We start from the raw sequence: 22,504 nt of genomic DNA on the forward strand, positions 1-22,504 counted from the left end.
TTCATTAGCAGTGCAGGGCTACTGGCTCCAGCCACAATGTATAAACTAGCTTATCCTGACCCAATTTCCTCTGCTCCTTTTTTTCACCATCATCAATTAAGACTTTAGAGGAAGTGCAAATGAAGGACTAAGTCTAACAAGACCTCAAATAAGCTGTGTTTAAAGCCAATACTTCAGCCTCAGGAAAAATATTGACTAGATCCCCGATGCTAAGAAATTTATTTTGTTTCTATGATTGTCACAAAATTGTAATATGGGAGTCAAAAGACTATCAAATTGTTTCAAGGTTCAGTTTTCTTGGAGTCCAATCTTTCTTTAAAAATACTTTCCAGGTGCAGCAGACCTCTCCTGACTGGCCCTCTGCTCCCCTCAGCAGTATATTTCAGTCAATCTGCCGGTTCTGCTCCCCACTCTGTCTCTGGTGAATCCTCTCACTCCCCAAAACTCTGGCATATACCCCAGTTCTTGTATGTATAAATAAATAAATCTTTACAAAAATAAAATAATATATACATAAAAAATAAAATAAAATACTTTCCAAAGAATTTTCTGCATGGGTTGCTTCATCAATTGTATAATAATAAAGATATAATTGTATAATTATAATTATGCTGACAATAACACCATTTGTCAAGTAACTTGAAATATGAAAAGTGCTGGGAGGTTTGGAATCCTGAGGAAAAACTGAGCAATCTATTTAAATCTTATGCATACTATTTCTATACACAATGAGCAAAACAATCACAATAAATAACTTCATACGAGCAAAAATATTGCAAGCTCCATAAAAAGCAGTGAATGCCATCTTGCATCTTGAAATTCCAGTGGGCAAAATACTACGATACAATGAGAGCAATTTAGGAAGGGAGAAAAGTCTTTTAATAGTATAGAAATTGACTAATGATATTTCTAGTGTAAAGCTAGTCTATAAATCAAAATGGAAAAGCAGGCATATCAGTGACAGTGATGGAGCCAGTTAATCTATCAGTAGTTCTATGAAACATTTCTTGTATTCCAATCTCTTTTGAGAAATTTTGTGGATTTTTTTAATCCTATCTTACAGTTCAAGTTTGTAAAGTTTACGAAGCAACAGTGTTTAAAGATGTGGTAATCTTCCAACTAATATTTATCCATCTTTCATGGGTCCCAAAACTCCATCTTTTAATCCATAAGTAAACTTCCTTAGGTATCATACTTTTCTGGTCTTTCAAACTTAGTGATGGGAAAGAAGAAAAATTTCAGTAGGATAGTTTATTTTGTATTAAACTTACTATACATTAATACTAATGTATTAAACTTGCTATATATTGAAGCAAAAAATATGCTGAGGAAGATGAAGCAGTGAGATATTTCTTGACTTATTTGGTCAAGAATGCTAACAGCATAGGGGTTCAATCAAGCCATCTTTAAAAGCAAGATGTACTATTCAAACTTTCTTCTGAGAGTTTTCTAGCTCATGGTGCTTTACAGGTTGGAAATTCTACCTACTGTCTAGAGTCACTTCTTGGTCTTAGAAAATTCCATCTATGAGGAGCCAGAGGGAGAGACATGATCAGGTTCCTGTGAGACAATATATCTGTCCTGAGAAACAGGTTTATAGAATTAGGGACAGAACTGGGTTGGAGCTGCTGCTGAAATGTTGAGCTAGTTCTTGAGGTACCTTTGTGTGACAGGGAATAGAGGCACAGGTTTGCAAGCCAGATGGCCTGGGAGGTGGACATGTTCGGTTAACCTGAAGGTCAGCTATGGAAAACCCAGATTTAGATTCATCCTACCAATCAGATAATGGGCTCTTTGAGCAAGAGGCCATGTCAGATGCTACTTTAGTATTTTGCAGAGCACCGTACGTGGTTCTGAATACAATAAATGACTACAGCTGAATGACTAGCGGTATGTAAAATGGTCTGACTTCAGATCATGTGGACCATGATTACTATTCTGTTGTTTACAGGATGATTTCTGACCTTTGGCTACCTTGATGCACACACACACTGCAGGGAAGGAAGTCTGGCCTAGGAAATCCAACTAACTTCATAGGATATTTCGGTTTCACAAATCCTCACGTATCTGAATTGTAGCTGTTAGCCATGCTGCCTTTGGATATTTTGCTAAATTACAAAGAGACTGCTTTTACAGAACCTAAAACAGAACCCTTCCTTTCTGGGAAAATTACAGGCAGTACCTGAATTACAGGCTCTAACTGTTCAAATAACAAACTCAAAAAAAAAAATTGTTCCCATTTCACACCCCACTGCATCCAGCCACTCCCTCTCCTTTGTCAGCTGCTCTCAGGGACCCTGCCATGGAAAACCTTGGAAGATTCACAGGGATCCTGTGTATTGAACCAGAGGAAAGGTGAGGCTAAGAAAGCAAGCACCCTGGGTTAGTTCTCCTGGCAAGACTTCTTCTGCTTACTGAGCTCAGCTGGCTCCTGTGAGCCTCCTGGCCCGCTGCTCAGCTGCTCATCTGTATAGTTCAAAACACCATCATCTCTCACCTGGCCTGTTGCAATAACCTCTTCATTGCTTTTCCTTCCTCCCCTAAGATCGATTTCTCATATAGCAGTCATGCTGTTTTTTAAAAATACATAAATCAGATTATAAAACTCAACAACTTAAATCTCTTCAATAGCTCCCCAAAGCCATCAGAATTTGAATATAAACCAAACTTTTCACAGTTACCAACTAGGTCTCTATCGCCTGACCCATGTATACCCCTGTGACCTTACCTTACCTAGCAATCTCCCATCTCTTGCTATCTTCTAATCACCTTGATCTTTCTGCTCCTTGGACATATTAAGTTTGTTCCTGCCTCAGGGCCTTTGCACTTGCTGTTCATGTCTGCTGACTGTTGCTCACATGGCTAGTTCCTCCTTTGCACTCATATCCCTGGTAAAATAAGCCAGTTTCATTTTCTTTACAAAACTTATCAGTGTTTGTAATTGAACTACTTATTGAGTTGTTTGTTTATTGACTTATTTATTGCCTCTCTTTTGAAGAAGAATTTAAGGTTTATCAGAAAGGGCAATTTGATTTCTTCAAAGCTTTATTCATCCCCTGGCCCTAGGATAAAGACTGGTAAGCAAATGTGCAATACACACACATATGAGAAAATGAGTGAGAGAAAAAGTGGGATAGGTATCTGTTCTGCCATTATAACTGACTTAACAATAGGCCTTCAATTTTCTTTTGGAAAGATGGAGCCAGAAGATGGGGTCCAGAGTTTATTGGGTGTTTGCCCAGATGACAATTCAGTACATTATTTCCTAGTCAGCTACTGCTCTATGTATTTATTTTCTTCACAGGGAAGTCTGGAGAAGAGGGGTAAGTAGGATGACCGCAGCACCAGCACCTCACTGGCATTTTTAAAGAAGACTTGCAATGTAGCCGGGTTATGAAGGGTGAGTACACAGTATCATTCAGACACCAGTGGTCAGGGGGTGGGTTTAAAGAAGGCTGCCCCATGAGTAAATTTCTCTATTTCTAAATTTTTCCCAACACTGGTCCTATTCCAGAAAAGAGGGAAAAACATTATTTCCCCCTCACTACTGAGTCTCAAAGCCACTTCTTCCAGGATGTCACATTCTAGCTGTTTCCATCTTCACTTCAGTTTATCTATATCATACATGTCCTAGTCTTTTGGAGACCTCCAAGAAGCTAATCACCACTTTTGAATGTCTTGTTCCAAATAACCAGAATACCTGTATCTTTTGAATAAAATACTATTTTTAGATAAAAGAGCACTATTATAGCAAGAGAGACTATCATCAAAAAAACTATCATTTTGTTTCAATAGCTTAATTCTGTATTTGATCCATTGTTAGAAGCTGACAAAAGTTAGAAGCTTTGTGCCTCCTGTGGAAAAAAGTAAGGAATATCCACATATTTCTGACTCAATTATCAATAGATTTGTCCCAAAATATTGCTATTCTTCCTACTATAAGATTGTAGCTCAGAGGGGCTGGGTGGTATCTTCAAAGTCAGAGCTAAGATCAAAATTAACTCCTAATGTACAGGAAGGCTCTCTGGCTTACCCAATTTCTTCTGTAATACTATATATTTTTTTAAGCATACAGATTTATTTGATACCAGGTTTGGTTTTTTTTTTTAATTATTTACTTATTTATACAAGAACCGGGGTATAGGCCAAAATTGCAGGAGGGTGAGAGGATTCACCAGAGACAGATCAGGGAACAGAACAGGCAGACTGACAAAATAAACTGCTGAGGGGAGCAGCGGGTGGGACAGGAGAGGTCTGCCGCACCATGTGGGACCCTCACCGGCTGGCCTGGATCGACAGGCACTGCAGAAGCTGCACACAGCTTCACAGCACTGCGCTCAAGCGCCTGCACCACTGGGGGAGGCCCTGTAATATTATCTTCTAACTCACTATTTCATTCAAGTTCACATTTACCTCAGTTTTGTTGCTTAATTGTCATTGAGGTATTCAGTGTTGTCAGGGCATTTTCTTTGATTAAATTTTCTGAAGACTTATTTGCATTTTTCACTTGTGTGACCCCCATACACCTTCTAGTACCACAATTACATTTCTGTGTTTCTGTGAATAAATGTCACAGACATTCAATTCAACTATCTCCTTCCCATTTGCCATCCCTTGAAGAATAAGTAATAGGATAATGGAAACTTAGGGCACCAAGAAGATCCATACATGTTCTGAATTTGTGACCAACTAATTCTGAGATTTCAGACAAGTTGCTAAGTTTTTTCTGAGTCTCAAAGCCCTATTTGTAAACGGGGGGAGAAGGTGACAATATCCAGAACTTAGCATTATTTTTTTTAAAGATTTATTTATTTATGCATACAAGAGCTGAGGTACAGGCCAGAGGTGCGGGGGGGGGGGGAGGTTGAGAGGATTCACCAGAGACAGAGTGGGGAACAGAATAGGCAGATTGACTGAAATACACTGCTGAGGGGAGGAGCGGGCAACACAGGAGAGGTCTGCCTCGCCATGTGGGTTTCTCCCTGGCTGGCCGGGGATCGAACTCGTGCTACAGAGGCTGCGGATTTCTTCATAGTGCGGTGTTTAACCCCTTGCACCACCAAGGAGGCCCCAGAACTTAGCATTATTAAAAGGGATATAAATAACCCTGAAGAATATCTACTTTCAATGGGTACTCAATCAATCTTTACTTCATTCCTTTAGTTTCCTTTTCCTATTGAAAGACCCAAGACTTCTAGGTAAATGGGTCATTTCTGAGCCTCACAGCCAAATACAAATAGATTAATAAAAAATATTTCTTTTGTTAATCCAGAGACATTTTTGTTATCAATATATTTTACATCCTGTGGGTCAATAGAAATAGAACTACAGTTTGCAGTTATTTACAGAAGTCAGTCTCACAGGGGGATACTCATTCTATGGAGGCATTATGCTTGCTACTCAGGAAACTATTTAAATCAGGATGCCCAGCCGTTGATGGTGAGTGTTCCTCCAAAAGAGAAACTCATTGAGAAGGTGAATCAGTCAGAATAACTTTCAGAACAATCACAACCAAGACCAGCATCTGCAAGGTCTGAAATATGGGTTGTTATGACACTTGGTGAATTACTCCTGACGTACTTAATTATGCAACAACAAGATCTGCAGGAGCATAACCACATAGTTCCCCTGGGTGTGCTGCCAGTGTGCTCCACAAATGATTAAATATAAAATAAACAACAGCTAACTGTGAATTATGAAGTTGTAATTCCACCAAGGGGGGTCCAGTGATGTCATAAACCACTAAAGTACATGTCACCAAAGGATCCCAGATGGGCTCAGGGGTTGGTACCTCAGCAAAGGTCCCTGTGGCAGATATGGTTCCAGAAAAATCTCCCCTCAATTTTTGTCCTTCTTATCTCTGCAAGGGCCCTCCTTTCTTGTTCTCTTCCTCCAAACTTTCTAAAATTACACTAATCCTGCTTTTCTAAGTGTAGCTCCTTTTATATTGGTTAAATAGACTATTATTTAGAGGCTTCCCTGTCCCTCCACAAACTCCACAGCAATCTATACATTATAGATCCTTAACTGGAAAACAAAGCCTGATATTTAATAGAAAATCCATTTAGGACAAAAGTTCTTGGGCACACCTTAAAAGGCAGTATTTGAAATAACTTCAGGATATGCCAAATCTAGTACCACACCAATGGAATAAATTTATCTTTAAATATGTAAAACTTGAAAAAGCTACATTGCAATTTCAAATACAACCTTCCTGAAGTCAGTGTCGAACAAAAAGAGTAAATTAAAACCTAGTTTTCTCAGATGTGTGGAAGACATACAAGATTGCACAGCTATTAGAAAAGTATCTTTTATCAACCACCTGAAAGAAAGGATTTTGCAAGAAAAAATACTGTAACTTCTTAAACATAATGTACTTTGATCTGAAAACTTATTTAATACTAATTTTAAATTGGAAATATTAATATCGGTGTGCTAGATTGCTCTTCTTTGACACATTTTTTTATTAGAAGAGTTGAGATAAGAATCACCTAAAGTTAGTCATAGTTAGGATTTTCACAACCACCAATAATTGCCTCAAACTATTTTTTGTTTGTTTTATGCGGAGCACTTAACACAGTGCCAGGCACCTCGAAAGCACTTGATCACAAGTCTCTTTTTTTTAATCTCCCACTTGTTGGTTCAATCACATTATTCAATAACTTTTTTAACCCAGTGATTGTAAGAACACCTGCCTGATAGGTGTTCTGGAGTTGTTTTTAAGACCGTTCATTCTGATGCAGGTGAACCAGGCATCATACTTTAAAATATTTAGGATTAGATTATAAGCAACCAGGAAAAGAATCAGATCATCTGTTATTTCTATTTATCCCTCTTCTTTTAATTATTGCAGTGAACTGTATATGAAGAGACATAGACCAAAGAAAGTAATGAAGAAAAAAGAAACAAAGGAGTTTTCCTAAATAAGGAGGGATTCTATGCTCTCTAAGGAAGAATACTAATTAGTTATCTATACCCTTATTAGAGACTATGTTCTATGGTAAAACACACACATCTTTAGCAAACAACAAAACACTTTTCCATATGTCAAAATTGATCCTGACGGGGCTTATAATCTCTGATTCATTCCCACAGAGGTCATATGCTCTTCTTTTGCATAAAGCATCAGGTAAATGGTTTCAGCTTCCTAGACCACAAGCACACCAGTCTTACAATGAACTGTTGTCAGTGTGCCTCAATCATGGATATACATTTTCTCTGAATGTACCCCAAAGTGAGGAACGCTGATCTATTACAAAAGAATGTCAGAAATTTAATTTTTTATTGTTTTGCAATTAACTAATTCACTAATAATAAATAAATAACCCTGGGGGATTCATGATACTAAAATGAGGTCTATACGTCTTCCAGGTTTATCAGATCTCTAAGCAATAGATAGGAAAGCTGGTCAGCTATCCAGCTGAGGACAGATGTTTATCTTACTCAGCTGGTTAGAAAATATAAGTTGGCAAAAGAGTGGCAACTTCACGTATAATCATGGCTAACATGGTGAGTATTATTCATATATAAAATTAAGTAAACCTCACAGAAATCTCAGAGGAGTAAGACAGTGCTATGTTGGAGATAGTATACTATATAGAAAATTGAACATAATCCATTCACACTCCTGGAAACAGAGTGCTATGCCTGGTTTGTGATAATTCTCTGGTTTTCTAAGCATATGTCCTGTATTCTGCATAAAATTCAGGGGCTACATTGGGAGGTCAAGAGTGTTTTTCCTCTTTAGTCGCTGTGAAGTCTGTAGTGACAGATATAGCCAAGTGGGAATGCGAAGGGTTGATGCATCTCAGAGTTTCAAAGGACTTGCATTGCTGTTTCATGCACAGTGGGAAGGGTGTCCTGAAGGAGAAAACCATGGTCAGGGATTCATGAGCCAGATTCTTCAATCTGCCAGCACTTATGGTGTGGTCTCATAGTGTCACTAAAAATCATAAGGCATCAGCTGCTAAATGTAGATCAAAAACGGGTGTGTACTTAGTCATTCAGTAGGGACATATCCTAAGACTGTGATTTTTGGAGGATGAGAATAGTCCTAGCTTCAGTGACATTAAATGACCTCCAACATGCACTGAGAAACCACACGAAATATATATCCGAGCCTGGAATAAGTGATACTTGTCAGAGTTGTTGCGGAAAAGGAGAGCAGGAAGAGGGTAAGCATTTACTTGAGTGTCTCCATGGATAGAAAGTAGGGTACCGGGGTCTTTGTCCATGATCTCATTATTCCAAACAACAAAACTGCATACAGATATTCATGTGTTATTTTATAGAAGAAATCAAGGCCCCCAATTTTTTCTACAGCCAATAAATAAATTATAGAATTATCATTTAACACTGAATTCTTTGACTACTCTGAAATTCCTAATGTCCTTAAGTTTAAACTAAACTTTCTTTTTGAAGGATGGGTGCAAATTTATTGAAATGCATTCTTATATTTTGATTTTCCTTGATCATTTAGAAAAGTCTCCATTTTATTCCTTATGGAATAATAATGCACATAAATCTAGTCCTTTATTTCTCAAGTATTTTCACAAAAGCAGTCGTATTTATTTATTTATTTTTAGTCTGCAGTTCATGCCCACTTCACAACAAAGACTATGAGCCAGAGGAATTAAAAGCGATTTGTGTAGCAGGGGGATGTGTTATAAAGCAGGATACTGCTCTCCCTGATCCTTCACTAGACAGTGAGGCATTTAAAAGAATTTGGTTGACATCTACATGGTGGAATACAAGGGAGATAATTAAATGGAATAGGAGAGAAAGATGCAAGTCGCTTCATAGTAGCTTTCTTAACTGTAAATGAAATGAAAGTAATTATGTTACTCTTATCTACTTAAAATTGGCTTTATAAAACACAATAGCACTGGTATATATTAGAGTTTGTGAAGCAGTTTCACATTTTATCTCACTTTGTTGCTCACGTTATTAATCCTTTAAGACAAAGTAATTCATTAATTTGTACAAATAACTAGGGGGAAGAATGAAATAAGCCAGCAATCTGAGTGTATAATTCAGTTTAAATGTTTATATTGTAAGTCCTACACAAAAACAACTAGAATTCCATGCCTGTTCAAGGTAGCCCTGAATCCCCAAACCAAAAATTCCAAAACAGTGCAGAAAACCGATAATCTCATAGTCCAGGAAAAGACGAATGTTAGTTCAAAGGGGGGGAAATATAAATTTAAATAGCAGCCCATATATTCTTAGTAAAAATGATCACACCCAGAAAAATCTACTCTTCCCTGAGGGAAGCTAAGAACAGACTCATAACAGTCAAATGTGCAGAGATATTATTTTCTGTTTCTCCTGTCAGAAGGGATTCAGTCTTTGAAATATGTGTAGAAAAACTGCAGATTTCAGTCTCGTGATTAATGAACTAAATTGCATTTTATTTCTTAAATGTGTTGAGGATTCATCCTGTGGTCTTCCCTCCAACTTGAGGATTATAGCTGCTGAACAGACATCTGGTTATAGGCAAAGAGCTCTCTGGGTGGTTCTCTTTCCTTCCTCTCTTCGAAATAGGCATTGTGGGGAATTGCAGAAGCTTTTATTGGGCAAGTGTGGTTTTTAATTCTCAAAAATGATGATGACTCTCTCAGTTACACCCCCTCTCTCATGAGAAGGAGGAGGATTAATTATTAAGGTAGATATAATTCATCACTATAAAATTTTGCTCTGTGTGATTTTTGTATCATTTGTTAATACTTTCCCTAAAGAAAATATTTTTGTTCATCAGGCAAATGATTTAATGTCAGCTTGCCTGGGAACAATTTTAAAATAGACTTCACAATAACAATTTATATTTTCTCTGTAATTATCACTTTAAATAAGGGCTGGAATACGTTAGACTTTCATATCTGGGTAAACACATTTTTTTTTAAGTGCTTCTTCCTCTGTTAGAATACACTGCCATGTCCTGGAACAGGTTACTTACCTACCTGATCATTATTATATTAGGCACAGAGAAAAAAAATCATTTCCTCCTTTTTTTCTACAAAAAGCATGTATGAGTTTTAAAATATTTAATAAAAGAAAACTCAAGACCCAGGAATCTCTAATAATAGAAAATTTTCCTATCACTGACTGAAACCCTGGGGCAGGGGTTCTCTATTATCTTGTCTATAAAACAAGGGTTATGAAGTCAACCTCCCAGGAGCCCAGGGCTGCAGAAAAAAGAAAAGAAGAAACTTTTCAGTCCCCTAAGATATTTTCTCCCCCACTCACTCTGTCACATTCCTCCTTACTAAACCACACAGAATCTAATTTTTGAGTGACAACTCTCTCACTGCGGTCTCAGAATGTCCTCTAGGTATCATACAGGCTTTTCCAATTTCAGAAAGAGACATGTGTTCATGTCTACGGAAGTTTCCCAGCTAGAGCAAGCAGTAAGAAAAAAGAAATTATTTACTATAAAGGACATGTCTGTTGAAAATATCCCCACTGGAACTTCAGGATGTTGGGGACAGCGGTGATGTCACAATTTTCACAGTTCTTCAGGAGCTTCGTTGTGTGTGTTTCTGACAAGACCAAGAGGTGAATGTTCATGTGCTTTCTTAATTTGGGGGAAGCACAGTTTTTGAAAGTGGGATTAAAGACTCCTCCATTGATTAAAGAAAAATCAGTAATCATTAGTGTTAATACAAGATTGATTTAAAAGGAAATATTTTAACACCAAAACATCAACTGTGGTAGTAAAATATAGATGACTTTACTTTCCCACTTAGAAAATAATACATTTTCTAAAGTGGGCATGTATTGTAATTTGGTATTGCTCCGATAATTTAAAAAATTATTTGCAGATTTAAAAAAAATTAGTAGAACCACATTATACACCCAAATTATTTGCTTATTTGTTTATTGCAACTGTGCTATATACACTGGGAATATGCCTCACTGTACAAAGTCTCTAGTCTTAAGAAATTCTCAGGGTAAATTAACATTCCTAAAATATTTAGAAAATAAATAAGCAGTACTTGTAGAAGTTCTCATTGTTTTGAAGCATTGAGACAAGGGATTTGCATGGTCTGAAATGAAACAATCAAGGAAGGTGTCAAAAGGAAGGAAAAAGAACCTTGAAATGCATTGGGGGGAGGAGTTGCAAAAAAAGGTGCAGAGCAAGGACATTTAGGATCAAAAGTCAGAAAAGCAGAAGGGAGACTAGAGCATATGAGGAAATGTCCAAAACCTAACTAGCAAACTAGGAAAAATTTGTGAAGCAGTTTTGTACTGCATGTGTGGAAATAGAGACTATAAAGTGTATTTTAAAATGATATATGATAAACAATATGGTCTTGTTATAGAAAGGAATGAAAAGCAATTGTGAATTCTAAAGTAGAGAGGTCGTGATTTTTTAAAATGTGCTTCTAGAAGAAAGTACTAGCATTCATCATTCATTCATTCAGCAAATATTCTTTCAGCATCTTTTATGTCCACTCTGTCTAGGGAGAACTGATTAGTCAGGAGACTGGTACATGAGTGGAGATGAGACATTATTGAGACCTTAAAAGGAGATAGATTCTAGTGGTTTTAGAAGGTAAGTTTGTTGAGATCTGCAGATGGACCAGCCAAAGGCATAAAGGAAAGAGTCCAGAATGAGTCTGAGATTTCTGAGCTAGACATCACATGCTGTGATACAGGAAAATAGAAAAAGTTTTAAGAGAATTGGATTGGGGAAAGGGAACTCATGTTTTGTTGTTTTTAATACCCAAGAACAGCTGTGATATTCACATGGAAATGTCAAATGAAGAGGTAGGTGCCTAAATGAATAGGTAGCTCCTCTCAGGGAGGCCTTGAAGCTCTGACCTGGGCATCTTCCCTGATGTATGGATGGTACTGAAATGATAGGACTGGAGGAAATCTCCTGGGCAAGGGATATAGAATGGGGGTAGGGGGAGAGCAGAGGAGGGAGCTAAGCAGATGGGGGAGCATTATATCACTGAATAAGCATTTGCTGAGCACCCGCAACAATATGGCAGCTGTCCCAGTCCTAAATGACCTTTCTATGTAGAGAAATGATACTGGTGGAAAATAGAAAGGAAATTCATGCCATACATAATTATTTAATATCACCTCCCAGTTGGGCTTAAAGGTGATATATGTCAAAGCCTGTGTCTAAAGGTTTAGATTCAATACTCGTTTTCACTGGGAACTTTCAATTTCATATACTTAAGAAAAACATAAGTATAAGTTTTTCATATACCTGAAAAATAAACAGAATGGTAACCAGTTCTCCAAACCTTAATCCCCAAGAAGTCACTAAGTGGGCCACTGTAAAATGAATTATTAGAGAGGAAAAATACCTGAAAATAAGAACTCAACAATCCTTCCTTTGCTGAGAATTCTAGAAAACAGTACTTAGAAGATGTCCTATGGGTTTTGGGCACCAGTTTTCTCTGCAGCAAACAGATCTTGGATAGACAAACAGTGCAAACAAAGCACACAGAAGAAAAAGATGGTAGACAATGACAGGAGGCGAGGATACTGATTCCCCTATCACTTACCAGGCCTAAGTCCATTCTACCAAGTCCTCTGCAGACAACTACTGGATTTGTGTAGATAAATAAAACAGAAACTTGAGAAAATGTAGTTCTCAGTATATACCTGGAACTGTCTAGGCCTTACACTTTGCCTATAGACAAGCTGATTGAATTTAGCATATTCTGGCTCAAAATCTGATTGAGTTGATCCTCTTGGCCTTTAAGTTTATATCTGAATCCTTTTTGAAAAGATATGGCCTCCCTCATATATATTTAGAGTACTGGAAGGAACATTCATCTATTTTTATGCTTATTTATAACTACACACCATCTTCAAGCACTGTGAAATTCTTTGAAATATAATGACATGACTGATGATAAGAAATTAAATGAAAGGGGTAAAAGTTCTACCTTCAGACGAATGTGGGAAAGCAATTTCCCTTACAGTTCTGGCCTTCTGATTTCTAGTAAACACCCAAGCTTAGAGAATCCTGGAAAGTATGCATTAACCACTGTCTATGCTAAGAAGACAAAATATTCATCCTGTGAATTTGTTTTTGGTCCCATTTTTACCTTGACTTGTTGGCTTCCAATGTCACGCTACTGTAAGGAGAGCAATAAAAATCCCAAGATTACAGAGGAGGGTTAAGAAATTATCCTCATTTGTCCTATAAAGTCCCCTAAAATTCTTGTGCCCAATGAGAGGACCAGTGGGGACCAGGAGTCAGATTTGTGGATTGGAAATGGCCTTGGGTGCCCAAGTTGCAGGCACATACCACATGAGAGAGCTATTATTGCTCTTCCTTTGAGGAAAAGGGGGTTGCCCAAACCCTAGGGCCTAGTTCTAAGGAGGCCAATGGTCTGGCCTATCAGGTAACATCAGGATTTCTCTGGCAGTATTACAGCAGCTCCTTCAGTTCCTCCCCCCTTCCCCCCCTTTTTCTTCAAACACCAGGAGCTCATATGCTGAAATGCCTCATCCACCTTCACAAGAACACTCTCTTACTCCATGGAACATAGCCACCAGCTTTAGTGCCTTCCAACCCAGAGTCACCTAGTCCCATTCCCCTTCTGTTCCTTCCTGATCACCTGGGGATTCTGATCTCCCTCATTTCAAGAGAGACAACACAGCAAGCTACCAGCTACGTCCATGTCTTCATTAAAACACATGTGTACGCTTAGTCCTTGGGTTGTCTTCACAACATTATTATTTCCCCATCTTTTATATACCCTCTACTGGTATAGAGGGTTTCTTTCTACATGTTGTCTCCCCTGCTGGAGATCAAGGGTTTTGGAAGGGAAGGTAGATCCCAGTCCAGCCTAGCAGGAATTTGTCCACTTTGAGAGGGAGAAGGCTTTAAATAAAAGGAAGGCTCCTGGGCAAATTCCACCCCTCAAAGCATGGGTTGGGGGGATTGGGGGGTGTCAGGGCAGCACTTTTGGAACTGAGACAACAAGGATAGGGTGGTGGAGTGGGGGTATTTTCATCTCTGTTCCTGCCTAGATGGAGAACACTGCAATCTAAGATACTGGAGGCTCTGTTTTAAAAGTTCAAAATCTTCACTGAATTTTTGCCCTATTCACTTCCCTTTCACCCAAAAGATAAGATTCAGACAGTCAGCAGGCCCTGGTAAGATCTCCTTTGTATACAGCTGCCTGCAAACGACTCTTGAGAGTAAACAAAATATGAACTAGCGGTCTTGTTCTTTTCTTCTAACTTGGACCTTGGGATATCAAATCAAACACATTTTCCAAACTTACTCTTCATTTGGAGCTGAGCCTGCGGTTATCAACAATGGTTAAAAAAAAAAAAAAAGCAAGATAAATAAGCCCCCAAGTTTTGGAAACTAGCATGCTCTGATTATATGGTGCAGCAAAGGGCTAGGGCCTCAGGACGGCATCCTGGCCACTAGACATCCTTGCTAGATGTGAGAACTGCAGGAAGAGTAAGAGCCTTTAGATTCTGACTTCAGACTCATCTAAGTCACTTGTGTTCCTGATTGATTGTTTCTGACATGTTTTTCTTTCACAAAATTTCCTTCCCCAACCACCACTTGTGCCTTTGTTTCCTCCTGTTTTCTAGTGTAACTATGGCCCTTTTCATGGGCTTCCCAGGTTTTTTTCCATCAACAGGGGTTTTCATTTTTAGACCTAAATCTAAAAGCCGTAGTGCACAATTCTCTGTAATACTGCTTCCTCCAGGCTGCCTCAACAAATGACAATGCCAAAAATCTAGTACTATGCAGAACACAGGGAGAGGAGGATTCGCAAACTTCCACAAGTGAACAACAAGCCCCCTGGCCCTGAAAAACCTGTAGCTGTCCTTCCTCGGCTATCTCTGCAATGTATCTCCCCATTTACTGATTTAATAGGAAACAGCATTTAGAGAACAGGCGGTCCTGCTACTTGTTGATGTTACTATTACTCTATGCAGTGCTTTTTGTTTGAGTGTTGTTAGACTGCTTACAAAGGTATTTGATTTTTCAAGATTACAAATTCTTGTGCTCCAATAGTGAGATGTTGACGTATGCAGAATGCATCCTCTTATGTAGTTGAAAAGGAAGTTAAAGGACACCAAAACCTTGAAATGGGACTGGACCAGCCCCAAATTAAAATAGAATTTGACAAAAAGCACCCAATCAGTTTACAATGGCTTGTGCTCACAGGTAGATCTGTAAAAGTGGCCATAGGGATTTGGGTCCTTATTTCAAACATTTCCTGTAAATGTCTAATCTCTAGTTGGGAGAAATACTCCCAGAAGGATTCTATTGATTGAATTTACAAATGGCTTGGATGAGGGATGCTGAGTCCCAACGCTTTACTTTTATTTTTTTGGGGAGGTGTTCCCCCAAAAGTCTTCCACCCCCTGCAATTAAATAAGTAAGAGGCAAGCCTTAATCTCCTTTTGCGAACACTCCCAATTTCTAGAAGTTGTGCCTCCTACGGGTTTCTGCTGACACCAACTCTCCTAAAGGGCAAAAATAAATACATAGCCCCAGAGTCGTTGAAAGAGGGCACAGCCAACAGCAGAGACTCGCGGGGTCTCTGCGCAAGGACTAGTGCGCACGGATTTGAAACAAACCTGCGCCAAGCCCTGGCGCCTTCGTGAAAGAAATGGGTATTTTACTAGCTGTTTTGGTGGTCGGCCTGCTGAAGGAGGGAGCAGGTACAAGGTACAGGAAAGGAGTTATAAAAGAAACAAATCTTTTAAGATAAAAAATCAAATTGATCTGGAGGTCCTCCAGGTTGAAAATCTGCAGATACTATTTAAAAGTGAAAAGGGGAGCCGGAGGTAGCCGCGGGCCAAAGAAACATTCAAAGCTTGGACCTAAGTGGATCTGGATCAGTAGATTTGGAAGATGTCTTCGGTTCTGAACCTGCTAGGTGGGGTTTTGCAAGGGGCTGGAGGGGAGTGACATCGTGAGGCTTGGAAATGATTTATTTACTCGAATTGTAAAATCTGAAATGAAGCATTTGGCAAGAGGAAGGAACTACAGAGGCCCCTATGACCCACCGCTGCCGCCTAATGCCCGGAGCTCTGACCTGAAGGTAGAGGTCGCCTAGCCCATATGCAGAGCTGCCTGACGCCTAAAGTGCGGTGCCCCGGAGTCTGCAAAGCGGCTCCTCCAAGAACCGAAGGGTGGAGGCACTGACTCACTGTTTTCTAGAGTTGGGGGATCTGGAGCCCCAGGGAGTACTGATCGACAGGGGCTTTGGACTTTACAAATCCACCTTCCCGACACTGCCATCTCCAAGCTTTCGATTCAAAGCGTATGGGGATCACAAGACTGACAATTTCTTCAGAATACTAAGAGGTCATACAGGCCCCTGCCCTCTCCAAGTAAGATAAACAGGATTTGCCACCTTTTCTCTGGTCTTAGCACTCGCCCTTGGGAATTGAGTGACCCCACCACCACCACCCACCCCCTAGATCCTGGTTTTCACTGCCTTCTCTAAACGGAAAATAGTTCCAGTCTAGTCTTAAAACGATATATTGCATCGATTCCCCTTAAATAAAGGTAACTGAAATTCGAATTCAGAGAGCTTGCCCAAGCTCCGGCTTTGGGGTCCCAGCATGGTGCCGCTTAAGAAAATGACTGGCAACTGACTTCCAGCTATTGCACTCTGGGACTTCCAGGGAATGGTATTCCGATGAGAATTTCAACTGGGGAGAGCCCTCGAGAATGTTCCCACTGCTCCGGGCGTTTCTCTGGGAACGCGGAATCAGCGGAGCTGGGCCGGGAGGAGTGTAAAGGCGATTCCAACGCGCTGCATTGACACTTCTCTCTTTGTGGCCAATGGATTTCCCGCGCCGCTCTTCTGCATCTGCGGCCAGCGCAGCCCCGGGGCCCAGCTGCGCCCGGTGCACACTTAGCACCGGGCTAGTGAGTGTGTGCGTGTGTGCGCGCGTGTCTAATTGACTTTCCGTCTACCTTTTTATGACTACATGTGTTTCCAACAAAAGGTCTTATTAAGACAATCTGGTTTCACTAATTTCGAGGTTGGGAACGTGGAAAGCAGGCGCTTTTTTTTTTTTTTTTTTTTAAGAGTTTGCAGAAGTACAGATTAAGAAATGACAGCGGGATGCGCCGTCCTCCTAGGAATAGGTCTACCTATTTTTATAACCTGTTCCTCTTTCCTTTCCCTGACTACCCCCTTCTACCATCCCCCTTCACACTCCACAGTCCCCCATTAGCCACTGGATTCCTAACAGTGCCTAAAAACCATTTCTTTAAATACTACCTAGGTATTCAAACCCAGAGGCTTGAGAAATTTCCTGGGCTAAGAGAAAGAGTAAGAGAGGAAAGAAATCATTCCACAGAGAAGAAAGTGGGTTGAATATCAAACAAGGGGAAGCAAAATTTCAGTGGGGACTACAGGAGACCAGCAAGCCAGGAGTCCTCCCTTTGCACAATACTTAACTCCTCTTTGCTCAGTTCCTGCCAGGCTGTAATTTGAAAATGTGCAATATTAATGAACTAACACTGCAGGTGCAAATGGATTCTATTTTACTAATTTCAGCCAAAAGGAAATTTTCGGAAGGATCTGTTTCCCTATAGCTGGAAAAAATAAACATCTTTTAAACGTTTCCCAATGCTCCAACAGAGGTGATCAGTTCCTGTACTGGAATAGACTCTGTCCCTCATGGGCTTGGAGTTTCAAAGAGGCTCCTCTGGTCTTGACTTCCAAGTAGTTCATAACAGCCTCCCCAGCAGTCCCTTACACAGGCCCAAGAACTAAGGGAAAATGGTTTTCCTGGACACTACTACTGCCCAACTTACCAAACTCTCTTATTCTCATCCCAGAAATGGGGTAGGAGGATGAAGAAATATCACTTTTAAAAGTAGCAACTGTCTCTTAGAAGAATAGACCAGGGCCTTCTAAGAAAAGTGAGACCTGGTTGTGTATGTGTGTGTGTATGTGTCTACACACGCTCTCCTTCTCCAGTCCCAGATGGAGGTCACTTTGTCGCTGTCACTTCACTGTGTCATGCAACTACCATTCCTCAAACATTCTCTCCCTGACTGGGCTCCAAACTTCAGTTTCCTCTGGGCGGTCCACTTCCCACTAGGCCTTGCTACTCCGTATAACTCAGAGAAGTGCCCTAGATCAAGCCAGCAGTTGCTGGAGATCTTTTCCTTTTTCCTGGGACACAGTTTCCAACTTCACCTGCTGCTGCTGCCCTTTGCCTGGTGGATTCCACATGCTCCATGCTCCCTGGGCTATGGCAGGCCCAGGTCACACGGGAGCCATCCCAGGCCACTTCTCTGCCATGGCCTGTCACCTCAGCCTCAACTTGGGGCAATTTCCAGCCCCACTCTCATCCCCTACCAGGCTCAGGGACCACTAACCTGAGCTTCCTTCTCCTGGCATCCATTCACCAAACAACAGGAACAATCAGCATCCCTCCAGTCCTGCCTGAATTGGTATCTGCCCCTGCCAGCCTGGGCCTGGGATTGCTGTAGCTTCTGACCTTGGGACTGTTTTCACATCCTTCTGCTCCTTTTGGGGCAAAGTGGCACTGTCTAGACTCTCTGGCCCCACCCTGGTCTTCTATGCAGCAGTTTCTTGATAACCCTAAATAGCAAATGCTCTTTGTGAGTCCAACCTTCAGCTCTCTGAATATTGATATCCTGTGGCTAATAATTACTAGTAAAAACAGGAATGGCAAATGTGCAGAATTAATGAAGCTAGATGATAGGGGCATGGAGATTCAGTGTACTCTTCTCCTTAGTCTTTGTATATTTCAGTTTTCCCTAGTATTGCAATAAATTGGTCATATTAACTTGTGTATTTTCTTGGAGCTAAGAGTGTCTATGCAAACACCAATACCCTCCACAGCCCGGGTTGTCTCTGCACTGTGCCGAGCCATTACTTAGACTTGGGGAAGCTGGGTCTTTATTCCTTCCAGCCGGGGTCTTTCCCTAGTGACAGGCAAGGCCAGATTCCTCAAGTCAGAGCCCTCATCACCACCCTAGAGCTAAGGCCGATCAGCCCCAGTTTACTGATGGCTAAAAAACACTGAGGGGGGGCCCAGGTCTCAACCAAAGAAGCAGGGAGTAGGACTGTAGCCCTATCCCAGAGAGGAGCTCTCCCTGTGGCCCGCTTCAGCCAAGCTGGCTGATCTCCCACCCCTTTGCCCAGGTCTTGCTTCCAATTGTTCTAGGTTTAGTTTGCTTTTTCTATCTATTTTCTGAGTGTCTGAGATTGGCAAACTTTTTTTAAAAAACAGAGTGCCGGAGGGTGCTACAGATTTCAAACTTGTACAAAATAACAGTCAGCAAATAATGCCAAGGGAAGAGAGCTGCCATATTCTAGAATTTCCAGCCGAGTTCAGATTCTTGCAGCCTCAAGGAGGAAGTATCAAACCCATGTTACCTGGGATGAGTCAGGTGACAGGTCTGTTACAGATTTGGGAGGTTTCTGTGTCATGCTTTACAGCTGCCTAGGTTGACAAGCAAGGCGAGATTTCCTTGCAGGGCAAATCCGTTGGGGAAGGGAGATGGTGCATGGACTTTTCTGGCGGTCTCGGGGGCCAGTAGTGAGTGACACCGGGTTCAGCGTTGGGCGACCAAGAGGCCCACACCTCTCTCTAGTGTGGGATCTTGCCCTATGGAAGCTCGGATTTCACCCTTAATGGCACTCCCTTAGCTCTGGCGGAGTCTTCCTGAGTTATTCAGACCTTTGATTCTGTCGGGGGTCTCCTACCACTTGCAGGTGGAGGCAACAGCGGGGAGCCTAGAGCTACCCTGGCCGCTCACGCCAGGAGCCCCAGCGCGCGGACCCTACGCTCCAGGCTTCGGACGCCAGGCGCAGCGCCCGGCCAAAGCGGCGCGGATCTGGCTCCCTGTGAGCGGTGCCCTCTGCACCTCGGTCTGGTCTGCTCCCAAACTGCGATTCAGGAGAACTCCTCCCGACCCGATTCAGCATCTTTAACCCGCTTTCTTTAACAAATTGGTCAGGGCTCCCCGAGTTTGCACCCTTTTCCCAGCCCCGTAGTCTCGCTTTCGGGAAGCTCCTTCTGCCTTGCTCGCCCGGGAAGAAGGGGCAGCCCCGCGGACTTCGGCGAAGGTCCACGGCGGGACGAGTCCCTCACCCTGCCGGCGGGACCCTGGCGCTCCCCTCCCGAATCTGCCCCGGGGTACGAGCTCTGCCGAGCGCTCTTTTCTCGCCCTCACCCCCAGTCCGGGACCGGCCCTGGCGCCTGCCACTGCTGCCGCCTCTCCACGTCCCGACTTTCTCTCCCCGGCCACCGACGGCCTCCAGCCGCCCAGCTCGGACCTCCGCCCTGGGTCTGCGACACACACCCCCGCGGGCTGACGCCCCTAACTCACTGTCCTGCTGCGGGGTGTCGCTGCCGCTGGTGAGTCCCGGCGACTCCAGTAGACTCCGGCCCGCCTCGCCCACACTCTCGTCCGCCTGCGCCGCCACCATGTCCCCGGCCTCCTCCAGGTCTAGCAGGTGACTGACGGAGAAGTTCTTTTTCGCCTGCAGGGTGTCGAGGTTGCCCGGGCTGTCCAAGCGGCCGCCCAGCGCCGGTTGCCGCTCCAGAACGTGCCCGTAGCTGGAGGTCATGGTCTCCCCCTCCGATCCCACCCACCCCCCTCTTCCCGCTCGAATCAACACCAAACGCTGTGGGCGCGAGGGGGGGAGAGGAGCCGAGTGGGGAAGAGAGAGGGGGGAGTGGAGAGAGAGAGAGAGAGAGAGAGAGAGAGAGAGAGAGAGAGAGAAGGGGATGGACAAAAAAAAAAAAGTGGAAAGGGGGGGGACCCCCTTCTGCAGAGCACAGAGTCCTGTACCAGCAGCCTTCCTCAGCCTAGGTTGCTTTCCCGAGGCCAAGCCCGGCTCCGTCCAAAGAGATAATCCACACCAAAAAAATAAAATTAAAAAATCACCCTATGTTCAAATCAGGAGGGAAAAAAATCCCCTCCAGCTCTCCAAAAGCGTCCACACGCACACGCTAAAAATAATAATAAGGGGGAGAGGAGGAGGCCAGCAGGGCGGGGGAGTTAGGCAAACAGAAGAAGAGAGCAGAAGGGGTGGGAGAGAAGAATCAAAGTGGTTTTTTAAGGTTAAAAAAGTTATTCCCAGGCAAGAGTTCAAGCACCAACAGAAGAAGGCTTGTTCCAGCTTTAAAACATCTTCAAGAAAAGTGTTCCCCCTCTCTGCACTCCTGTGGATTCTCAGGAGTGACTAAAGTTTCAGGAGGAGAGGGTGATGTCTTGCAGATGTATTGGAGAGCAGGATTCTCACTTTACTTTTCCTAAGGAGTTAAAAAAAAAAAAAAGGGCTTCAAGAGTCCGAAGAGGGGTGGTGGTGGGTCTCCCCCCTTTCCCTTCTCTCTCTCCCCCTCTTCTTGCTGAGCTCCTTTTTCCTTCTCAGTTGGATCAAGAAGCTCTCTGGCACTTCAAAAGGCACAAACTGGCATGCAGAGGAGGCTTTGTAGGGAATACAAGAAAATTGGAGACCCCTGGGAGGGCAGATCTCGACTTAATAGGAGCCTGTAATTACGTGGCAAAGCCTTTGTGCCGTGCCTGACGTTTTACAGACCCCTTTCTCCAACACAATCTCCTTCTTCCTCCTTTCCCTCGGACCAAAAAACAGTCTGATTAAGAAAACCCCCTTTGCCAACATCTGAGCCAGAGAGAGAGAGAGAGAGAGAGAGAAGAGAGAGAGAGAGAGGGAGAGGGAGGGAGGGAGGGAGAGAGGGAGGAGGGAGAGCAACGGGAGGGAAGGGAAAGCCAGAGAGCCCCTTCGGATTTTTAAAGTAAAGGTCTAATTATCATTTCCCTGCTATAGTATCTCGCGGAGAAAAGACAAACTGAAACCCGCAGTCACTTCAAACGGGGCTGATTATTTTGCTTCGGCATTAACTCCTCCAGATTTGTTGAAGATCCTGTTGGAAAATCTCATTTGCATGTTTTGATAACAGCTGCAGGGAAACTTGTTGGAAAAAATCCACAACTATCTCAATCAAATTTTCTTCTCCCTTTTCTTTCTTTCTTTCTTTTTTTTTTTTTTTTAATGTTTCCTGCTGTTCTAACGGTTTTGGGGCTGGGGGTGGAGGAGTGTCTGAGAGAGAACCAGGGAGAAAGCGAACGTATTAAGGTTATATTTGGCTCGGTAGAGACAGCCTATTAAATAATGTAATAAAATAACAGGAGCGATAATAATGGGAGGCTCTCCCACGCCTCTTCGGCGGACTGAAGGCAGATTGGGGGAGATCTAGAAGGCACCGAGTGGATTCCAGGGTTAGGGCACTGCTAAGGTGCCCCTGGCCAGGGCAGGTAGACATTTACATATCTATTTAGCTGCAGGAAAGAACTCAAGGAGTCTATCGTAATTGCTCCCCTCTCCCTTCACCCTGGCCAATTTCTTAGCCTCTTTGGTGCAGCCAAGGTCGCTTCCCAGGTGACCGCGCTAAGCCAAAAGGGTCATGCTAACCAGATGCCCAGGAAGCTGGGGCACTCCCAGAGTGAGCGGCGGGGTGACATTTCTCCGAAGTT

At 42.4% G+C, this 22,504-nt stretch overlaps 1 protein-coding gene across 2 annotated transcripts in view; it reads right to left on the reverse strand.

The window, feature by feature from the left end:
• The window catches only part of PRRX1 (paired related homeobox 1), a gene marked incomplete at its 3' end in the record, with an annotated part of 67,805 nt that extends 46,860 nt beyond the window's left edge, over window positions 1-20,945 (reverse strand). For both annotated transcript variants that reach the window (XM_084250855.1, XM_084250856.1), the window contains exon 1: window positions 20,333-20,945. In XM_084250855.1, coding sequence (XP_084106981.1) covers window positions 20,333-20,573 — 241 coding nt within the window. In that variant the 5' untranslated portion in view covers window positions 20,574-20,945. The remainder of the gene's footprint in view (window positions 1-20,332) is intronic.
• Window positions 20,946-22,504: the final 1,559 nt, after the last annotated feature.

The sequence above is a fragment of the Talpa europaea genome, assembly GCF_964194135.1.
Source record: "Talpa europaea genome assembly, chromosome: 12".
In the NCBI taxonomy this organism is placed as follows: domain Eukaryota; kingdom Metazoa; phylum Chordata; class Mammalia; order Eulipotyphla; family Talpidae; genus Talpa; species Talpa europaea.